This window comes from Anser brachyrhynchus (assembly GCF_964034855.1).
Source record: "Anser brachyrhynchus genome assembly, chromosome: 21".
Classification (NCBI taxonomy): domain Eukaryota; kingdom Metazoa; phylum Chordata; class Aves; order Anseriformes; family Anatidae; genus Anser; species Anser brachyrhynchus.
The window spans coordinates 1,529,048-1,552,017 of record NC_137714.1 but is presented as its reverse complement, the minus strand read 5'-3'; the positions used below and the strand labels follow the sequence as shown (position 1 = coordinate 1,552,017).

General features: G+C 46.2%; 2 protein-coding genes and 1 long non-coding RNA gene across 10 annotated transcripts in view; 1 reads left to right on the top strand and 2 right to left on the bottom strand.

Annotated features, from left to right (window-relative positions):
• Positions 1-4,917, bottom strand: part of PLEKHM2 (pleckstrin homology and RUN domain containing M2) — a 30,965-nt gene extending 26,048 nt beyond the window's left edge. For all 4 annotated transcript variants that reach the window (XM_080564370.1, XM_080564371.1, XM_080564372.1 and 1 more), the window contains exon 1: positions 4,709-4,917. In XM_080564370.1, coding sequence (XP_080420496.1) covers positions 4,709-4,768 — 60 coding nt within the window. In that variant the 5' untranslated portion in view covers positions 4,769-4,917. The remainder of the gene's footprint in view (positions 1-4,708) is intronic.
• A 196-nt stretch (positions 4,918-5,113) lies between these two features.
• On the top strand, positions 5,114-21,940 carry LOC308181302. 3 transcript variants are annotated; one of them, XR_013941400.1, is made up of 5 exons: positions 5,114-5,284; positions 5,911-6,047; positions 6,878-7,023; positions 9,471-9,554; positions 19,458-21,940. It is a non-coding gene; the product is annotated as an uncharacterized lncRNA (long non-coding RNA). The 3 variants fall into 3 exon arrangements; XR_013941401.1 differs by having other exon boundaries at positions 5,118-5,277; XR_013941402.1 differs by lacking the exon at positions 9,471-9,554 and having other exon boundaries at positions 5,148-5,284.
• Positions 10,269-22,970, bottom strand: part of DDI2 (DNA damage inducible 1 homolog 2) — a 26,045-nt gene continuing 13,343 nt past the window's right edge. For 2 of the 3 annotated variants that reach the window (XM_080564376.1, XM_080564374.1), the window contains 2 exons: positions 18,485-18,547; positions 10,269-16,678 (listed from right to left, as the gene is read on the bottom strand). In XM_080564376.1, the coding sequence (XP_080420502.1) occupies positions 18,531-18,547 (17 nt within the window). In that variant the 3' untranslated portion in view covers positions 10,269-16,678; positions 18,485-18,530. Of the gene's footprint in view, positions 16,679-18,484; positions 18,548-21,762; positions 22,878-22,970 lie in introns of those variants that run through there. The other variant, XM_080564375.1, reaches the window with a different exon arrangement.

Genomic DNA, 22,970 nt, shown 5'->3' with positions numbered 1-22,970 from the left:
TACAGAACCCACTGCCAAAACCTGGCCTCCTGAACCAACTTCTCTCCCAGCAAATGCTTTGTGGTAGCAGGAGAAGAACAAACAGATTCCCCCCCCCCCCCCCCCCCGACAAAAAAAGGCTATCATAGCCTTGTCCATCAGCAGGTCCTGAGCTGATTTTGAGAAATGCCTCCCCTTGGCATAAAGAGACAACGTCAGTTTCAGTACCCACAGAACCCAATCCTCTTACCAGGTTGTTGCCGGCAGTTGTGTTATCACCAGGCCTGTGTCAGGACACATTAGGAATTTTGAGAAAAAAGCCCTGAAATACTCACGGGACCTCACTGCTGCACTCTCAGCTGGACCACAGCAAACAGCTTTGTTTGCTCGCCAAGCAGTGGCAAAGCCCTTAGAGGACATCCAAAATGCGCAGAGCTTCAGTGCTGCGAGCGTTGAAGCACCTGAGAGGTCCTCGTGTATTCGCAGCTCCACAAAATCGTTGCTGGCTTCAGTGAAGGGAGAAGATCCAGCCCCATCCTTGCGCTCTGGCAGCCGGTGAGCCTGGTACAGGTTTGCGAGCAGGAGCGCTGCGCGCGTACAGACGTCAATTCCTGCTGCGTGCTCCCAGCAGCAACAGCGGATGTGGCTTGGAGCAAACACAAACAAGCGAGAGGAAATACCCTGACAGAGATAAACCCCTGTGGTCTTACAGCCAGCGAGGTGCCCCTCAACGGGAAGCAGGAGGCAAGCTGCTCTTCAGGCTCTTTCACATCTCCGGAACTGCTACCTCGGTGTCACGGCAGCTTGGCTAAACCCCCCCAAAAGGGGAGCGCATCCCCTCTGCGTTTTGGCGAGGGATGCTCCACTCCAGCACCACCTGCTCCTCTCCAGGATGGAGGGACCAAGCCGTGCCCAAATCTCCCTTCCCTCGCTGCGCAGGAGATGCTGCAGAGCAGAGTTCAGGGAGCCTGGGGGGCTGCAACGGCATTTCACTGGTACGGAGCTGAAAATCAGATGTGGAGACAGGCAGAAATGGCACAGCATTAATTCACTGGCACCCCTGCCTGTGGGGGGAAGTGGAAACTTTCCCGAAGTCATGCATAAACGGAGCAGAGCCAGAGCTTCTGGCAAGAACTCTTGCAACATCGGCAAAAAAAAAACCACTCCACCTGATTGACATGCACCAAGGATCAGCTGTTTGTGGTAATGTGTCCTTCAAAGCCACAAAGAAAGCCTGAAAAACAGAGAAGAGCCCCAGAATCTTGGATTTTGAGCTCTTTATGAATTTAAGTTTAGCTCCCCGAATTGGCAGCGATGAGCGTTGTTTAAGAACTCTGTGTTGTGGCCACCTAACCACAGACAAGGCAGCAATAAGTCTCTCCTTAACCCCCTGCAACGTCCAGGACAGCACGGAAAGCCAAACAAAGAACAAAAAATGTTTACACTACCAGCTTCAGCGTGGATCAGGTCATCTGTGATAACTCAGAGCTACCAGGCGATGGTTGGCCAAGGATGGGTATGAAGCTGTCAGCATTTCTAGTGTGCTTATCACAGCAAAAGCTCAGCTGCAGCGCTCGCCCCGCTGCTGCCACTCACAGCAACATCTGCTGGAAGAAAACTAGTACCAGGGCGGACAAGGGTCTGCACCCCTCGTGGAGAGGCTGCATGCCAAGGGGTGAATGCACACCCAGCCAAAACTTGACCGTCTGCAGCTTTTGCCTGAATAAAACCCTCATTCATTAAAGAAAATAAGAGCTAGGCACCAAGTCGCACGATAATTTGTGCTGGAGCACAGCCCTCTCAGCAGGGCAAGGGAGCACTGGGTGGGGAAGGGGAAAAGAAACAGGCACAAGACAGAAGTAATGAGCGCCACAGGGCGACGCTGTCCACACAACCTGAGCAAAAAGCATCGCCCTCTGAAGTAATTTATTTCTCCCACAGAGGTCAGAGAGGACAAGCTATAGACGGGGAAATCAAGGCTATCCTCACGCTTCTCCTGGGTGTGTGTTTGAATCGAAGCAGGGACCCGACTCGCCAGTGCTGAGCTCTCCCAGCCCCTCCTGAAGCCTCCCGAGATCTCTCCAGCTAGAGGGACAATTTATGAGTCTCTAAATTTGATGTTCTGCCTCCCTCTTGGCTGCCAAGGCCTGACCTCACACCTCTGCTGTCAAGGGTAGGACTACCCCTGATCTCCAAGGCACGGTGGAAGTGCGTGACCAGGCCCTTGGGTATCACAGAGAGAAAGCCACGGGTTTATAATTACCCTCTCCGAGGAGGTTTGCACCCCTGTTTTTCTAGCTGATGTTCTAGCCCTCAGATATTTCTACATATTCCCATTCACTGAGGTTTGAGGGATTCACTTGTTTGTGTGGAATTGAAGCACTTTTTCTGCTGTCCATTTGTACAGAATTTACTCGCTGTGCTCTGAAAAAAATGTCCTCCTGACCTCCCGCTCCTGGAATTCAGAAGCACACCCGGACCTGCTGCAAGCGAAGACACTACGATGGGGGCACAAGAAACCAGAGCAGCTCTCTGCGGCACGGGCCCTGCCCAGCCCTGTGCTGCTGCTTGCTGCGCTCCCCGTCTGAGGCAGAGGGAAGCTGATGAGCATCTGGACAGTTCTCCTTGCGCTACTCAGAAAAATCATGCTTTCTGCTGCTACTCAAAGGCAGCTATGGAACCAGGTATCTCAGCCTTCAGCGCTGGCTTGCTTTTGTCCCAATTCCATCCAGTCTCAAAGTGGGGTTTCCTTCTAAAACAACTTGACCACTGAGAATCCACAAACTCTTCCTCAGGTCTGAAGCTGAGAGAAGAAAGCCTATTATTTGGCCAAAAAGCACTGCAGAAAGGTACACACATTGTCGCAAACACATCCAAACCCTCTGCTCCACAAATCAAACCTGCAACAACAGCAAGAGTAAGGAGTGATCTGCCTACACAGCTAGAAAGCTTTTGAAATCAGAGATAATACTTGGAAAATTCTCCACACCTCATGACACAACCCCAGCAACCAGGAGTCATTACTCAAGAGGCAGGGAGCAGAGGACGAGCGAGATGAGGATCTCCCAACGCACAGCGAGGGTGTGGAGAAGGCGTACCTGTTCCTCTGACCTACTATCTTATTCTTCCCACTAACACAGAGAAAAGGAAAATGTCAGAGAGTCAAGGGATGAAGACAGACAGGGAAATGCTGGGAAAAATTAGCGATTCCGTTGCTGAAGGGAAGCAGTCTCCCTGAGGAAGCAGAATTGCATCCCGGGGTAAAACGCAGGGGTGTGCCAGTGCTGGACTTTTGCCATGTGGTTGAGCTTGGTTTCACCGGGATGGTATTAATAGGTCCATCAGCCTGATGTCTCCTTCGTTTCCCCGAGCTTTCCTACTTGGAACTGAACAGGAAAGCAAACAGGCAGGACTGAAAAATCCAAAAATCCCTCTTTGCTGCTAGACCAAGACAGCAGTTGGCGGAGATCAGTGCAGGTCAAGGCAGAGATGTCTTGGCAGAGCTGTAGACAAGGAGCCTTCCTCAAGTACAATAATAACCAAAAAACCCACCATGTTGATTTTACAGCATTTCCAAAGAAGGATCCCAAAGACTTTCTGGATGTAAATAAATTGTGTCCAACAAACCCTGAGTGGAAACTAGCGTATCCTTATGTACATGGGGAAACTGAGGTAGCAAGGTCAGAGCTTCAGAGTATCATAACAGAGCTTGGAGCCAGACGAACATCCCGTCATTTCCAGGTAGATAAGGGATTCACCCTAAAAATGAATGTCCTCTAAAAATTAAGGACGGAAACCAGAGGACAGGCTCACTGACAGAGGAAAAGAGAGAGGATGGGAGAGGTTTGCGCATCCATCCTACATCCAGGAGGTAATGTCAAATCATCCCTTCCTTAATTGTGCTGGAAATTCACTCATGATAGTCTTCTTATAACAAGTTTTCATGGGTGAATCTGTGTCAGGACACGTTGCAGATCACAGAAAAACGCCAATTTCAAAAGGCAGCAGGAGCCCAGTAACTGGAGAAATGTCAGCAAGTCCAGAAGGCCTCCTTTCCCCCAGGACTTGGAATGAAAACTGAAACAAGGCTGCCTTCGCTCCCCCCAACGCAGCTTGCGGTTGCGGGCCTTTCTCTAACAAGGCCAGAGCTCACGGTTGGGCCAGGAAGGACAAAAAGCAAGGCCCCAGCCCAGAACTTCCCACTCTCTGACTGCCCCAGACACAGAGGAGGTCCCCGTGAAAAGGGAAACCCCAGCCTGGAATTGGGAGCCCCACGGGGAACCCCGCACGTCCCTGACAGCAGGGACACAGAGGAGGTCCCGGGGTAACCCCGGCTGCATCCCTTTGGGGGGTGCAGGAGGGATGACCAAGCCCCCCCTCTGCCAGGGGGCCCCTCAACCCCACTGACTGGGTTCCTCGGGGGTGTCCTTGGCCCCACAGCACCAGCAAAAAGGACGCCTCCAACCTCAGACTCCCAGCCCGGGGGTCCCTCGGGGCATCCCCACACAGATGAACCCCTAAACGCATCCTCCCCCCGCGGTCCTGTCACAAAGCGGCGACCCCAGACCCGCGCCTCGGGCGGGGGCGGTCCCGCAGGGATGTCAGAGATGTCCGGGGGGGGACGACCTCCCCCCAGCCCCACGGCGGGGCCCCCCGGCCGCAATTTAGCGGGGGGGGGGGGGGGTCCCCAGGGCCGCCCCGGCCGGGGAGGGGCCGCCCCACCGCCCACCTTCTTGACGGAGAGGGAGATGTTCTCCAGGATGCGGTCCTTCACCTCCGCCGGCTCCATGGCGCCGGCTCCCGCCGCCCTCCGCCGCCGCGCCCGCCCGGCGGAACCCGAGGGCCGGGCCGCCCGCCGGGCCCGCTCGCCGCCCCGCCGCCCCCCGCCGGCCGGCTCCGTCCTGCCGGCTGCCCCGGCCCGGCCCCGGCCCGGCCCGCCGGCTGCGGGGTGGCGGCCGCCGCCGCTTCAGCGCGCCATGGCCGCGCCGGGGCCCCTCACGGCGAAGCGGGGCCGGCGGGGAAGGAGGGAGCGCAGCGGGGCCGAGCGGAGCGGGGCCGGGCCGCACTCGTGACGGCGCCGCGCTCCGCCAGGATCTGAGGTCAGGGGGGAGGAGGAGGGCCCGGCCCGCCCCGCAGCCGGCGCCCGCCTCCCGGAGCCCAGCGGTGCCGCCCCCGCCCCCAAATGGCGGCCCCGAGGAGAACGGGGCGGGGGGCGAGGGGATGAGGGGGGAGCAAGGGGCTGGCGCTGGGTCCCTGACGGCCCTGCATGAAGGCAGCGGACACGAGGGGAACGGTCGGGTAGTTGGTGAGGGGACGCGAGGGGCGGTGGTGCTGGGCACAGTGAGGTGACGTGAGGAGGATGGGGGGAGAGGGTGCTGGGTCCCTCATAGCTCTGGGCTCAGCAAGGGGACACGAGTGAAGATGACACTGGGTGCGGGAGGGGAGGTGGCGTTAGGTCCCTCCTGACCCTGGGCTCGGTTAGGGGGCACAAGGGGACAGTGAAGGACCCAGTGAAGGGGAGATGGCAGAGGGGACACGAGGAGCAACTGCGTTGGACCCTATGAGGGGACTTGTGGGGAGGGGGCACCGGGTCCCTCGTGGCCCTGGCCTCAGTAAGGGGGCGTGAGGGGAATTGGCGTTGGGTGCAGGGAGGGGAGATGGTGTTGGACCCAGGGAGGGGACGTAAGGGAGATGAGGGGATACAGGGTGACAGTGCTGGGTCCCGTGCAGCCCTCTGAGGGGACTTGTGGGGAAGATGTCAACTGGGGGCCCAGTGAGGGGTCAAGGGGTGGGGAGCGTTGTGTCCCCCAGCCTGGGAACACAAGGCAAGGTGGCTGCCAGACCCCCCTGCATGCCCCATGGCCTTGCTGTGCTTCAGGGCCTGGCAGGGGCCATTGTCAACAGAAAGTGACGTTTTGTGTCGCTACTTAGTGATGTGAGGGAAAAACAGCAGGTCCGCGTAGCACCCAACCACCAAGGGCCACAGCAAAGCTTCCTCTCGTCCTGCAACATGCATCTCCAGCAAAAACAGAGATAAATACAGGATCCCATCTCTTTGCTCTCCTAAGGTTTGTGCACATGGTCGCTTGGCAACTTGGGGCCTAAAATGGGCCAGATGAATGTCCCTCAGAGGCCAAACCTGCGTGGGCCCCTGCCTGCCACCACCACGGGGGATCAGGCTAAGGGTCCCAATGAAAAAAGCATCAAAACCCATTGCCCATCTCCCACTGCTGTTCAGCAGCCTTTTAATACCAGCCCGTCAACACATCAATGTCATTTATCAATGTGGTGGGCCCTGGTAGGAACCAAAAGCAGTCACACAACTGATCATCAGTCTGTAGAGAAGGAAATTTGTAAGATGAGTCCGCAAACGTGAAAACACAAGCAGCAGCTGTTTTGGAGGGCTGGGAACAAATAAATACAAGCCCCAATAGCCATCGTGGGACAGAGTGAGGAGTTGGTGCAGGGTGCAGCAGTTAAGCCCAACTGCTCCTAGAAAGGGAGGATAAAGAAATAAAAGATAGAATTAGTAATAAACCCTACTCTTGAGATTCAGGTGAAAGGCTCTGATGCAACATTCAATGCTAATAACTGAAAATAGAACTGAAAGTAAAAGCAGTTAAAAAAAGGAAAAGCCAGCAGCTCTCCACAAGCGCATTCCCTGCACCATTCACAACACTTCGTCTGTAAATAACCTGCTGGGAGGGAAGGGATGGGCTGAGCCAGAGCTGACGTGCCAGGTCAAGTCTGGCCTTTCCTGCAGCTGCTGCGGGAACAGCCCAGCCAGTTTAACAGCTTTGGAAACTGTGGGAGAAACTCCCAGGGAACGAAAGAGAGTGCAATTCATATGCACTTGGGTTAAAACAGAGCCAAAGCATAGAACTCTTATTTTTCTCAGCTCCCCCCAAGCCCACCAGCAGCAGGAGAAACAGAATCAGTGCACCGTGCAAGCCCCCAAAAGGATCAGAGCTTGTGACTGCAGATTCTCAGCACACAGGGAAGGAAGCGAGGGCTCTCCTGCTGAATGGTCACGACCAGAACAAGGTAAGCTCACGTGGGACATTACAGAGGGTCAGAACCCCACTAAAAAAGTGCACACAGCTACTGAGTAGCAGACCTGGGCATGCAACATCTGAGTCTGATCCCTAAAAGGATGCTGGAGAGACCAGCAAGCTAGTGTCAGCCCCTTTGTAGAAGCCAAACCAGAGCCAACACAATTTCATTATTTACTGGTATACTTTAGCATTTAAAGCATGATTGAGGTACAAGGAAAGCATGCTGCACAGCACCAGCCAGCAGTGAAGTGCTGTTTGCATTCCTGATTGCTCTGAAGGCACTAGACACAGCACAGCATATGTAACTGTAAAATCCCATAGTATAGACTTCCTGGTCTTCTACAGTTTTCCTGGATGTTTTGAATGCCCCAAGTACCTGTTCTACTCCAAGCCCTTGTCCTGCTTCCCACGCAAGCACAAAGACATTGTTAGCTTTGACTGCAGCTTCTCTGTCCAGGTTTGGCATAGCTGGGCCTTACAGCACTTAGTGCTTGCGCCCCACAGAAGGCTGCACAGTACAGCAGGGAGTTTGCAGATACCTGTTGCATCCAGCAAGGTGACTGTAAGCCCTTAAAGCTTCCACCACACAATTATGGATTTCCATGAGAAACTCCCACAGGAGCACCTGCATTTAAAGACAGCTCTCATTCTCCCCTGCACAAGCTCTGGTGCTGTCATCTCACTCTCCCCACATCCTCATCTGCTTCCTCTTCCCATGAGATTTTCAACTCTTTAGGACAGCAGCAGGCTCTTTGCTCAGCATTTACAGCCCAAAGTTAACATGAAGAACGTTATCCAGAAAGAGAGGAGCCATCAGGAGCTCATCACAAAAAGACAGAAGGCCAGAATGAATCATTGAGGTGTATCTCACCTCCTACAGCAATGTGTACCAAGTGCAAGATACTGTCCCAGGATACATAACATGCCTTATCATGCACTACAGTCACAGGGCACTTCAAGAAGCTCACCAGTAATCAGGAAGAAAATTAAAGAGACAAGAAACGTTTCAGAAGGTAGTAGGATAGATTTAAGGGGAAGAAAAAAAAACAAAACAAAACACCAGTATAATTTACATTAAAAACGGGCCGTGTATTGTGACAGTCTGCTCTTACTGAGGAGTGTGAAGAGGGGAGGTAACTCCTCTCAAGAGCCAGGGCTCAGAATTAGATTAGGAAAAGACAGAGAAGAGACTGTAGATTTTATCAGAATAAGTAAAGAGCAAGCCCTGCATCTCTAACATTGTGCAGGCCACAGCCCTGTGAGCGTACCTATGTTTTCACAACTGGGCCCAAGTGTTTGATTTTAAAACATTTCCCGTTTTCATTTGTTAACAAAGAGGCTCAAAACTAGTCACTTTTTCGGTAGCTGCTACTGTGAGGAATTGCAACCACCAGCCACTGTCCCTGTCTGCATGATTCAATGCTTTTGTTGGCAATCATAATAGTACCTGGTAATTAGTAAGCTTGGTTGTCACCGACAATTAACTAATAGTGGAGCGATCATTGCAGTCTGCTTCTGGGGGGAAGCTTCCCCCTTCAGTTTACTCCAAGGAAAAAGAAGAGGTATAGCAGATAATCAACCTTAATTGAACAAATCAAAAGCCAGGCTGGAGAGCAGGGCTTCCTAAATCCCGTTCTGGTGACATACCTGTCCAAGAAGTGGCTCACTTGCACTCACACGAGTGAAACTGCTGAATTTATGAGGGGTGGTTTAGTCACATTACTTCTGCTGACTATTTTAGTGCAGAAAGTTGTGATGCAATGCTCACCTCCGTGCATCCGGCTCCTGGTCTTAATGTGGCTTCTGCACCCACATGACTACTCAAAGAAACCTTCATCTGTCATTTGTAAACTCTAGACCACTAGGGAGTCCCTTGTGCATCTCCTAACACATCCCATACGATAACCAGTGGAAGCCACCAATTCACAGTAGGCTTTATAGTTATTGCATAGGGTCTGAACCTCCTTTAGTCATACACGGGGCTGCAGACGTAAAAGTGTTAATGACCTAATGGAGACAGACCTGGAGGATCACAAACCCAAACTGCAACAGTGCAGTTAATTTGCATTTGTATACAGTACCAAAAGAGTATCATCTTCATAAAGCAGAATGGACAAGGCTCAAGTGCTCAAAATAATTTTCAAGCAGTAAGAGTCTTAAGTCCTTAATTATCTTCCAAGGGAATGGACTGCAATCAACATTTTGGTCAACGTATGAATGGGCCTGTAGCAGTGCACACATCAAAACCTTCACCTTTCCCACCCTAAGACCAGAATTAAAAACACAGTTTTATAATTAAGTGACATAAAATAGCTCATCTATAATGACACCAGCATCACATGTAGAGCTCCAAACATGTCAGGCACGTGAGGAGGAAACCACTGTCCCAGAACTGCTTTGTCACAGTAACTGATTCATAACCCTTTATTTTTCTAGTGTGTCTGCTGATCTTGCAATGCCATTGCCTGTTCTCCAGATGCATGAGATTTAATGGTCAGAAACCTCAGTGCTCCTCTCAAGGCAAGTGCATCTGTTTTTCAAGATAAGAAAAAGGAATTACTGGTCCATGAAACAAATGTTGCTACAGGTTTTGGAGGAGGAAAATCCTCTTCTCCCCCTTTCCAAAACAAAGTGGGACAGCTTAGTGCTGCACATGACACCTCTTTGCATCAGTTCCTATACCTGTTCTATTAAATGATGCTAAGGGAATGGAATTATTAAAAAGTAATTTCTAATTAAAATTGACACAAGGAGCTTCATAGGGATAGAAATACCAAATTTTTGATGTCCCAAGAGATTAGTTTTTAGCTCCTGAAAAAAAAATATCTTCAAATCTGTTTGAAAATGAAATCTGTACATAAGAGACACAAGGATTCCCTGTTCATTTTTCCAGCAAATAGTATTGTGGCCAAGTGCTACATTTTATATTATATATTAATATAATATTATATATTGTATATCATACCCTACATTTTATATTATACCCTTCTACTTCCAATCAATGCCTGAAGAAATTGACAACCTATTTCTGTAGAAGGGGAACATTTGAATTTCTCATGCCTGCTCTCAGCCTCTGCCAATGCAACCATTTTAACCATCGATTTCTACTTATTATAGTTCAAATGGCAACATTTATGTTAAGGAAATCCTATTGACTTCAGAGAAAATGGCCTGAGAATGATTTCAGTGCAGGGATGGTGATTTCAGAAATACAGACAGACCAATCAAGCAACATTATGATAAAGTGTTTATTCATTTTTTTAAATATCAAATTTTTACACATCAATTTTGTTGATAAACAGTCCCCCAATATTAAAAAACAAAAATCAAAAAAGAATCAAGTGTGTATTACTTTGGGCAGAACCACATCCCATTTTCTGATGATACAACCACACTTCCCTTCAGTCTGCAAGGACAACTGCAGTATGTTCAGCCCAGAAGAGTAAATGACACAAATGCAACCAGCTTTAGGATTCCTGAGTATTGATTCCCTCAAGTTCCTTAAGTGAGTTTGTAAAACTCTTAAGCTAAAAAGCATCAGTCAAAGAGAAACCCAAACCGCTACACATTTGGATCACAGACTAAGCTACGTCTACACAGTGCAGGAAGAAATCTCTTGAACGCTTCATAAGGGAATGATATACACAAAACCAACCCAATTTCCCAAGCTGACCTCCGAGAGAGGCAGGCAAAAAGCCTCTTGGTTTCTCCTCTTTGAATTCACATTAGAGTTCTGGGGAGCTGTGTGGCAAGAAGTCCAAGTCTGGTGAAGAAACCTCTAGGATATGTTCCTCCTTTTACTGATAAATGGCATAGTGTTTTAAGGAAAACTTACCATCTGGAAGTTAAGCATCCAACAAGTACACTTAAATATTGCTACTTTGGAGGAAAGGAGACAGCAGGAAAGAGGGAGAGACAAGGACAGAAAGAAAGGAACATATCTAGGAGGTACAAGGTTAACAGTCCTTGAGACCAAGTGTCTACATAGAAAGTTAAACATAATTAGCAACAAGGCAGAGATTGTCACAGTAATACAGCACAGTGCAGCTCTGCTCAGCGGCCCGTAAACATGCCTGTCACCAGGAAATATTTCCTCCTCGTGTCAGATAGATCTGTGCCCAGAGACTTTCAGATGTTATTTCACTGAACATCACTAAACTTACCTAGAGCCTCATTTACAGAAATAGGCATTCAGCAAGAAGCCCAATAAATTCCTTCAGTATCTTTAAGGAAAGGAATACCTCCCAGAAACCAAATGGCAAGGTACATGACCACAGTGGCTTTGGGAAATACCCAGAAACAAATCCTACAGACCCGGTAGGGTCCCCACAGGCATTGGCATCTTAATGAAGCAGCTTGAATATTGCTTTATTCTCTACAGATAAGACTTTTCATAGTGAAATCATTTTGCCAAGCTGATGTGACAGTTAATATATTGGAGCATCGATGAATGAAGAGGGCAAGAGACGGGTGTGAAGAGCCTTACTTTAGCCCAGAATACATTTACTTAGCTCCTTTGGAAACTTAAACAGCTTTTGGCATTACCTTTTTCCCCCTCTCTAGCCGAAAAACTTTAGCAGTCTGCCATCCCTGTTTAAATACAAATATTCCCACTTTGTTGGCCAGGTAAGCAGAGAGACCAGCTAAGAGATTGCTAAAGGCTGAGCAAAGGATATGTGCATAAAGCAGAGAGGACACATACACGTTAAAACAGAAGACAACTTTTAGACAGCATTCACTAACTATTACATTTTATTTAACCTTAAATACTCACCACGGCCCAGATTTTCTCTAACATGAATCTTGCTCCTGAAAAGCCAAAATTATTCTCTAATGTAGCAGCACATAACCATTCACTCAAAGCAAGGCTCTGTGAAATGAAGAGATTTAGATCACCAGGCTTGGACCAACTTGATATAAAATAATTTTACAAGTATTAATCAATTGGGGGGTCAGGCTTTGTTTCTAGCAGTTCAGAGAAAGTTACCCAGGAAATTCTAGCAATATCGATAAATGCTTCTTTACAGCTTTGGCAGAAGGGCAGATTTCAAAAACTATATTTGACAGAGAATAAAACTGAGCATTGAAGCAAGTTGGCTGATGCTCTAAAGCTTTTATAGCATAAATTCTGTATATGCAATCTAAGTAAACGTGGCCATAAAACTAGAGCCTTTAACCAGTTTGGTGCAAAGCAGCAGTACTTTCTCTAGCTATTAGCAATTGCTTCTAAAAACATAAAAGTGTAAATATGAAAAGGGTATAACATTGAATGGCTAACATCTGATGCTTCAAAGAAGCTGGCAGTAAATGAACCTGCAGGCTAAGGGTGCAAATTCAGCTCTCACGCATCCAGGGGGGCCAACCACCCGCAGCTGGTGTCTTCGGTACACTGACCATGTGTACCAGAGATGGGCTTGCTCCAAGGACCACCTCACTGAGACCCATGGTGTGAATCGGGAGCAGAAACAGGCTGTTTAGACTGAGGATGCTCTGGATCTGAGAGCTGGGAGCTTCATTCATGTTGCTGCTTTTGATAGTGAACCATACGGGAATGGGACTAATATTGTTATCTTATTTCCTAAAGCTTCTAGAGAGAGATCTGATGACAACATCTGTACTCCTGTAGCAGTCCAAGCATTACCCTTTACAGATCTGGCTTTCACTGATTTGGGGTGCTCATTGCAAGGAAAGTATCAAAAAGCTTCAGCACGGCTAAACTCTTACTGCCTGCATGGTAAAGATCATAAAGCTGTAGCCTTGCCTCAGGAACTTATTTTGAACAGAGCCTGAAGTGAATTACTTGATGCTACTCAGGCAAGGGGGTCCCAAACAGCCAAACGCTGCTTCCAACACATGCACAGTGACTACTGCTGCCACCACAAGTAGTGGGAAATAAGCTAAATGTGTCTGGGAGCCCCAGGCCTAGCTCCAGAACTTGAGCAAAAGCTCCATTCAACAGAGGAATGCCTTAAAGCTCTTTAGAATATAAAGGATCTCTTGGCTACCCAAGCATCTAAGAAAAATCTGACAACCACCACTTACTGACATGAGAAACTCCTGCAAGTTCGCAGATGAAACCAGATTTGTGTTGTGTGTAAAAGCTATCCTGCGTGAAAAAAGCCTAACATACACACAGGCAAACCTGCTAAGCAACAGGGAAAACAAAACACCAGGGACAGGCCTGAGACAATTATAACAAATGAAAGCCATGAACAAAATGTATTTCCAGCCACTGCTGATCCATCACTTCAGGTTTAGCTCAAAGCAGGAAGTTAAAGATGAACACTTTACACAAAATCCACTTCAGAGATTTCCAAGTGGGATTAAGGAAAAGTTCCTACTTAAAATTTGGTATCATATTTAACCATGCTTTCCTTTCCCTTCCCCAGCCCCAACAGTGTTTTGGGGCTTTGCAGAAAACCAAAAAGTAGTTCATTTGGAGGAAGAAAAAAAAAAAAAAGCATCTGGAAAGAGCTTCCTACAACACAGCCTCAGTGAGTCCTAATCAGACAGGCTACTACTCACCAAGGACTTCCCGGAAGGCCACGATGGTTATAATGCAGAAGCCACGTCAAGTGCATTTGTTTCATAAACCCTATTCAGGAGCCCTCACTCTTTAAGAGGTATTACATTAGTACCCCATCAGCTGCTACAGACTTTCTGCAGTTTGCATTTCCACAGCTGAGAGGCCGATGATCCCCCAAACATCAAGATGAATTAGTGCAAAGCAGATTTCTTCATTCTTCTGATCACACCCCCATGCAGTGCATAGAGAATCCATCTTCCACGGGTAGAGGGGGATTAAGAGCCATAACACACGGCTGGTTTCTTAAGCAGTTTCATCATTAACATTCTGCCTGCAGCAGTTGAGCTTGTTCTTTTGTAGGGGGGGAACATGGTGTGGGCAAGGCTAGGAAAAAAAAAAGTAAAATACTCCTTCCCCCCCCTACAATTAATACCAGCATATCCTCAAATAAGTTAGTACATCTCTTAGTTTTGGTAGCACCAAATTCTATCCCTTCCCTTATTCTCCCTATCCCTTATCCCCACATTGTAAACTTAAACACAGTGGCCCAAAAGCATAAAAAGGTTTGGCAAAAGCAGGCATCAGCTTTTCCCGTGCACACACGAAAACATGCTTCCAAAACCACCCCACACCCTCCCACTCCTTCTGCGAAGTTTTACACATCTGTGGGCACCTACATAGCCTTTAGTAGCTGCCATAAATGTTTCATCAGCATCCCATACGTTTGGTTATAAAGCACAGGAGAGAGAAAACTGGTAAAACCCACAAAGTGCATTTAGAAAAGCGCTGTTTTCGCCTGCACCATCCCAAACTCAATGTGCACCTCATGTCCTGTAACACCACGTGCTGTGCCTCGCCACTGGCTGCACACACACACACGTTCAACTTATTTCACAATCTGCTTTGCGCTGGACAGGGTGGCGATCTTAATGGCTTCTGCTTTTTTATTCATAACATTGGAGCTTATTCTAAAATTTTACATTTAAATAAAAACATTAATTTTAATCCAGTATGCATAATTAAAAGCTATCTTGTCCACACAATGCTAGGACATTTTCTTTCTTTTAAAAGGCCAAATCTAACAAGTGAAACAGAAGAGACAAGTTACTTTGGCTGCAAAGAATTAAAAAATCTGGCTCAACATTCTGCTTGTACATTGTGATGTGTAATTTAGATACGTCCTTTAAAGGAAGAGACACCCCAGGCAGCTACCTCCTCCGTAGTTACGTAGGAACAACAATACTCTTGGCGAGCAAAATGAGAAGAGCAAGATCTGCATTTCCATCCGCTTGTTCCAAAGCCTCGAGAGCTTCTCGCATGGTAAAGCCAGCACCAAGGATTCGATCAACATCAGCCGCGGGGAAAGCAGGTGGTGGAGAAGCAGCCAAGGGAAATTCAGTATAGCCAGCAAGTGGGCTCAGTAGCGGTTCCTCACACCCACCCAATGACCACGGACCTTCAGGAGAAGAACTGCTGCTTCTCCCAGGTGCTCCTGTGAATGGTGCCCGAATATCTTGAGGTGCATCTTCATCCAAAGCAGTTTGAGAGGAAATAGATGTGTTTTGTTCCAAGGCTGGACTAGTTGGACTCTGATTCCATTCTGCCAAAACTTCAGCCTGCTCAGAGCTCTGTTGCTGGTCAGATGTCGCTGCAGAAGTCACTAAAATCAAATCATTCTTACCTGAAAACTCCTGAATCTCTAAAGCACCTTCTCCAATAGCTGACTCCATGTGACTGATAGACCCAAGGTTGTTTTCTGTGCCAGAATCACAAGGCTGGTTCCCCTCTGCTTTTCTACCTTCAGACCTCCCCTTAAAGGAGGAACAACTCTGTTCCTGGCCACTTGGATGTGAGCCTTTTTGCTCATCTTCAGAAAACCCCTTCTGCTGTGCTTGCTCTTTGTGAACCATTTCCAGCTGAGAGACTTCAGATGCAAGGAGTTTACATTCTCCTTTACGACTGATAATCAAGAGTCTGTGAAGCTCTTTCAAGGCTGTTGCTAGAGAGAAACATGGCTCTTCTACAGGTCTTCCTGGATCTGTGGCCGGTTGGTGGATGCTGGGGGGGGGAGAACTGATTTCAGCTGTTTCATTGGACAACTCATTATACTTTGCAGGAATTTCACTGGTGCTTTTGGACTGTGACACATCAGGGGTGGAAACTGGATCACTCAAGGAGGTTGCAGACTTCAACGACTCCACCTCCATAGAGGAGACATCTGAGTTCAGGTCAGATACACTTCCGTTCTCAGGCTGCTGCTTCTGCTTGCTTGCTGAGCTGTGCACTTCAGCTACTGACCGCTCAACTACATCTACTTCCATATGCATACAGCTACAGGAGGCTGACATTTGGATACTCCCTTTCATGCAGGGAAGATCTGCTTTCTCTAGTCCATCTCCTCTCGTTTCTGCAGGAGGATTTTCTGGCTGGCTGGCTGTATGGCCCTCTTCTTCCACAACAGGTTTCTCAACCCCACCAACCTTGCAAGGAACCTCTGGGTCAGTTGTGTCAATTTGTTTCTCCAGCTGTTCAGGCTTCTCTGATTCTTTGCACGTCTGATGGCCTATGGCAAGCTCATTCTTTTGCTTCTGTTCCTCCTGTTCTGAAGACAGAGATACATCTTCAATTTGCCCGTGCTTAGCAGTGTTAGTCAAACTATTTTCTTTTGTCACTTCCAAAGGAGGTTCCTGACCACAGCTGTGTTCTTTAGCGTTACATTCCATTAGACTGTCAGCAACAAATGTTTCTTTGAGTGTTTTCTGTGAAGGGCAAGCTGGACTGCAACAAGTTACCTCACCTGTCTGGAGAGAAGGCTTGTTATCTCCCAAGGAAGAGTTTTTGGAAAGATGCTGTAATAAGAGAGGATGTTCTTTTTCTGGGGTTATCTGGCATTCAGTTGAAGACTCAAAAGACTTGACGGCTCTAGGATTAATGGGCTCTGCGAGGCTAGATTCGGATGAGCAAATTGAAGCAGGGGCAGAGACAGAACGATCAAGTAATTGATTTGTGGGATTACAGATCTTAGAACTTTGTCCTGAAGACTGGACTGGATTTTGAAACCCATCAGAAGCTGGTAATGAGGGCATTTCCAGTGAGGTAGTTTCTTTGTCACTATTCTCTATACATAAGACAGAAAGAAATAAGTAGTTAGAACACAGGAGAACCATGATTTTCAAATATCTATACCTTCTGAATAGAAGCTAAGACAACAGTTTGCATATCAGCTTGGAAATTACTCACCAGAGCACCGCTCCATTCATATCATCAGCTATTGCAAGAAGTTGTTACAAACTGTCCTGAGTGCTCCAAGAATAACCAAGTGCAAATCCAGCAGCTACATTCCAGCTGCAGACACTTCATTACTGACAGTGAAAGACAAGAAGCCAGTTCTAGGGTGCTCAAAGAGCTCACAATTAGAGGACATTTACATTTCAAAGTGAGCAGATATATCTGCAGTCACTGAGATGATGATAAATCCCAGCATCCCCTTTAAAGGGGCATTTTTCAAAGGAGAGCGAGATCCAAACTCCTCTTTGTGATACAGAAAGCAGGCTTCGATGGGATACACGTACACAGTAGTTAGAGGGGTGCTTCACAGATGGCTTGCTCAAGCTGAAAAGAACTTTAGGTTTTCTTTTAGCCATAAGTTTCTCCTTAATCAAGAGCATAAACCAAAGAACCCCATTACTTTCTCATCTGGTTATCAGCACAGCTGCAGTAACAGCAGCAAAGTAAACTTCTAGCCATACAGAGCAGTTATCTTTATTTTTTTTCCCTTCAGCATGTTAACGCATGTAGCAATTAGAAAACAAGATACCCACAGTTCAGCCAACATCCTCCATATGATTTGTCAGCTTGAATTGAAATTGTGGATATAAAATTACTTGTCAGTTATTCATTCTTTTTCAACATAATGTTGTTTGCTGTCAAGCAGGAAGGGAACTAGCTGCCAATTGGTTTCTCTAAGAGCAGGTTACGTTGAAGCAATTTTGATATAAGAGAGACAGGCAGCCTCCTAGGCTTTAATTAGAGAACCCCAGAAGACTGAGGAGTCCACAGGCTCCTAAAGCCAAAAGACAGCTATTTATCACAAAATTCAAATGTTAGTGCTAATGCAAGATTTTAAAAGTATTACATATTAGCACAACCAACACGCTTGCTTTCATTTCAGACCAGATAATTATGCAGGCCAGATCTAATGCAAACACTGGAATTACTGACTTCTAACATAAATGGTCAATTTCAATTTGTTGATCTGCACATGTAGCCATGACATGTTGAACTGCATCTAAATTAAAACTGTTAGAGTACACCATCAGCAAGTATTTCCCCACCCTTTAAAATCTTTTAAAAATACTTGTGTCAGAGATAAGCCCAAATAACCAGTGACTCGGGGGAGTTGTAACGTAACTGTTGCATTAATGAGTAGACTGTTTCAGGAAAACAGTACGCATACGACAGCATAATGGCATTTCAGCTCACCAGATCCACTTCAATTTTATATTAGGACAAGAGTTTTCAGCACGGACTCACGCTGGTTTATTTTGTGCAAATGACTCCTCTGAACTGTCAAGGAGTTCGTTCATTCTGTTGAGGATGACCACTCGACAGAAGCTCAGGTTGAAGAAACAGAAGTGTTTTATGTAAGCACCAAGCATCACTTGGAGCGCGCAGGAAGGAAAGTCAGAGTTGTAAGGCTCTCCTTCACATGAACAGGAGGGTCCACCTTTCCTAGTACAGGCAACACACAGGTTTGCTGCCTTTGGCCAAGCGAAGCGGAATGTTCTTCCACACTCTTAAATGGAGGAGTTGGTAATTTCACATCATGTGGGTTTCTCCCCAGTAGACTTTAAAGTAAGGACAGTCCTGCTGCAGGTAGTGTGAATGTAGTAGAAAAAGCTTATAAACTGATGGCTATAAATACCTGGTCTGTGGCCCACTCCAGCTGCAGTAAACACACACTACATGCATCAAGGCTTCTGACGTTCTGTTTGGATTAGGAAACAAACACACCAAACTTGCGTTAGCATTCAAAGCACACAACATGCATGGTTACAGTCCTGCGACATTGCAGTTCCCCTCCCAACTGTCCACAAAGACAGCACATGAGCAGCAGGAGCTCCTCAGGTTCGCTGACTTCCAAAAGGAGTTCTGCCTGGGTAATTCATTACGTCGAGTCAAAAATAACTCCGCTGAAAACCAGTTGAAGGGCTGTTCTGTACTGCCTACACTGCACAGTGGTCTGTGGGTGATACTACACACTTGATAAAATATATGCAGCACAAGGCAGATGTCTAGCACTGTACCAGATTGTTTTCCGTACAGCCGCATTCAGGAGTCACTTTTAGTGATATGAGGTTTGAGATGGCACAATTCTCAGACTGCTCCCAGTGGCAATGGCCTTGTGATGGATCATGCCATCACAGGCAAGAGAAGATAAGCAAACACTGGCTTGCTGCAAATGGGAAGCATAAAGATCCTAGGGCAGAAATCCCAAAAGGGAATACTCCCTGAGGCACTGAAGAGCAATGCAAAGAACAGACAGCCAGAAGTCAAACCAGCTCAACTGCTTCCTCCTCCACATGGAGAATGGATAAAGTACAGATCTCTATTGGTAGCACCACACGCTGGGTCTAGGTATCAGGCTAGATTAAATGAGTGAACTTACCTCGCTAATGGTCTAATTTTGCTAATATATCAGCTCACATTCTGTCGTTAAATCACCAACATGACCTTTGCTGTAAGAGTGCCTGTTCTTCCATTAAGGTCCTACTCTGTTCTGCATCAGATACCCAAACAGCTATTCAGATTGTGCTCCATGGCTTCCCAAAAGCTTCCAAGCTCAGAGGTCTTAATTAAACAGTTGTGTATAACCTCAAGTCTCCCTCTTTTTACAGATATCCAAGTGGACTAGGGAGGGCTGACTAACCACGCTCACATGTACAGCCAGGATTTGCCTCCTGTTCTGTGTCACGGAAGAAGACTGCCTTTTTCACCTCAGGTATCCATTTCTTTTATTCTGTTAGATAAAAAGGTGCACTAAATACTGCGATACCACACCTCTGATCAATACACTTCGTGCATCTGCTCCTTTATTTTATACCAGAGCAATCTTTTCTATTGGTCACACACCTGGTCTTAACGCAGTTACAACTTGGCTATGCTACAGTATTAAAAATCCAAAATTATCCTGCAGATTTTCAGACTGCTCATCTTTCATAAGGGTGGCAAAGAGGCTCGTGACACAGAATACACATTCGAACAGAAGGGATTTTTTTCTGTTTCTATGTGGTAGCATTATGTTCACGCTCTCTGCTTCCAAGCCAATCCTTTGGAGAGAAAGCAGAACTGATTACAGACCCAGTGAGTCAAAAATCAGGGTCTGATCAGTCAAACATCAGGGAGTTGTAGTCATTTAGACAGCAGAAGTACCTGGTATTATGCCAAGCACTCCTCAGCACCATCCCTCCGAGACTTGCTGTCATTCTTCTCCCAGGGTATCCACAGAAGCTGAATCCTAACCCCATCAAGGATATTGATCCAGCTAGCGCCAGGAACAAACTCTTCTCCACAAAGTGCACCATCAGGGATAAATTCCTCTCTATATTAGGAAAAGCCTGAGTTGCATATATGGAGGCAACGCCTTTCTTATAGCCAGGCTGTCTGGATGAAAAGCTGCACGCGGGATAAGCTACTTCAGTATGCTTCCTCCTAAGACAATTGTAGTTTCGCTGTCAGTTTTGTAAATGCTCCATAACCACCAGGTTGTTACCAGGGGTGGTGATAGCAGGGAGGACACTGCATATTGGCAGAAAAGAATGAGCTCTCAAGACAATAAATGAAGCATTCATGGAGAATCTAGTAGATCACAGTCAAACATGTAAAACATACCACGACCTCACTACCATCTCAGTTGCCTTTCCACAGGTGTTGAAACACCAGCAAGTCAGCTGACAGAAAACACGAGGCTCACAAAAGTAGGCTTCCAGGGATTAAATAAAACTCAAGAATAACCCAGGTGCATTCAAAATGAGAACTTTAATAGTCTACAGATGTACAGTGATTTCTGTTGTACTACTCAAGCTGTTATGAAAGATTACAGGCCTTGTGGGAAGCTGGGTTTCCTTGGCGCTACATTATGTTCTCTCTCTCTCTTCCTCTCCAGTTTACTGTTCTTTCACTTGTTTTTTCTGGTACCAGCTAGCAGCAGTTAATTGTTTTAGAAAAGAGCACGAGGGTGTAAGTTAATAGTCTGATATCTCAGAATACAGCTAACAAGATGCCTGCAAGTCAGAGACTTGTAACAGGTCCAAGGCTTGCAGAGAGTCAATCTAAGCAAGACCTACCTTAATTTTGTGCATTAGTGTTCTACAAGTATTAAGTGAACATATAAAATGGATTTCCTATTCTCATAAATCTTTTACATTCCTCTACGGCTCAGTATCAATGGAAAATGGCAGATTGCTGACTAGCTTGAACAAAGCCTCATGGTCTTTAGAACAGTACTGGTATATAAACAGCTGCAAGTCATCTTAGACACTTCATTTTAAAGCACTTGCCTAAAATGCTTTAATTATAAAGACTCACATTTTTCAGGCCAAGAGGTTTGTTTTTTATTTGACCTCTCTTTCAGCAGAGAACTAAGTCCAGCCAACTATGTCTGCAAAGACTCACCTGAAATGGGGGGAGACTGCAAAAAACAACCTTGTCTTCATCAAGCTCAGAATTTTAACAGGAGAAGAACGCATTTACATCTCTACATTTTCTCTTCCAGGTTATGTGAAGAGACATGACCCCAAGCCACCAAGTCTGACATTTAGGTATGTCAAAACCTGATGGAGCAAGGTCAAATCCTTGTTTTTTCTCTTTACTTGCTGCAACTTAAGCTAATGAGCATTCTAATTTGGTTTAAAAAGTCAAACATGCAAACCATTTCTTGACAATAAACTAAAGACTGGCCTTCCTCTGGAGGTTTTATATCTGTGAAAACTTTCAGGCATAGAAGAATATTGTTCAGTGGGACTGTTAAGTACAGTCCTGTGCTCCCCTTGGTTATTTGCAGAAAAGACACTGCTTACACTTTGGACAACCAAGCAGCAATTGGGAAGTGTTAAAGGAAAAAAACACACAGTGCATTATAATATATTCATATATATATATACATATTAAAAAATGTTATCAGACTTCAATTCTAATGAGAAGCATGCTATAATTAAAAAAAGATTAGCAATAAAACCACAGAAGAAATCAACTTTATCAGCTTAAACATGTTCTGCACACATACAGAAAGCAGAATCTTAGTGCAATGCTTTCAAAGGAAAAAGTTAAAGTAAACTCAAACATCTTCCCACCTCCATTAAAAAGAAAAAAAAAAAGCTATCCTTAACAGTTTTGGAAAAGTCCTACGAAATACACTTTCTGAGCTGCTTATGGCTTCTCATAATAGCATAAAGAAATGAAGCTCTCCTTTATTCTAAAGCATATGCTGAAGTTAAGGGAGGAGTTAAATGGAAAACCTGAGTTTCAGACAGTTTGGCTTATAGCTCAGCTTTCAACTATTTTGGCATCTCCATTTAGCTAAAATTTGCAGTTACCAATATCTTCCAGAGCCCAGACCATCTTCATTTGTGCAGCTTACAGATTCCAGAGTAACAGGGAACAAAACTAGGAGAGGAGGGGAAAATTCTCTTTGCAGACTATCTTTAAGGCTGATATACATTAGGATGTGAATTCAGCTGCTGCTTTTGAAATTCAGAGCAACAGTAATCTTTAGTAAGAAAAACAGTTTACCTTCCAAGGGCACAAGCACCATTCTAAGGCAAAAATACTGAAATAGCACACTGTTTCTAAAAATTGTCATGAACTTACTTTGTCTTGAAAAAGAAACAGGTGGGAATAAGCTACAAGTTAAGGCTTATAGCTTAGTTATAGCTCCTCAGCGGAGGGGCAGCAACCAGGCACAGATGTACTTTGACACTGCACATATAAGACCCAAATAATTGCTGAGGCTGGTATTCCTCCTTTCCAAAGATTTGTACTTACTGCTACAGCTCCTCTACTTTTATATGCGGTAGCTATTAAGAACAGGATTTGCAGAGGTCACCACAAGTGACCCTATGTGAGGCTGCTAAAACACAACATAACTGAGTCATGCCCCTGACTAGGCACAACAATTTGAACCAGGTGAATGGGTGCCAGAGACAATCACTTATCTCCACACCTTCGAAGACCAAGATATCAGAGCTGGTAGAAAGTTGCAAGGAGAGCACAAATTGAACAGCAAGCACCCCCAAATGCCTTCATGTGGACAGATTTTGCTGTACAAAAAGGAAAAGATAGGTGTAATTAGAAGCCACAACCAAGAACAAAGCCCCTTTCTCTCTACCTTTTACTCACTGATATTGTATTAG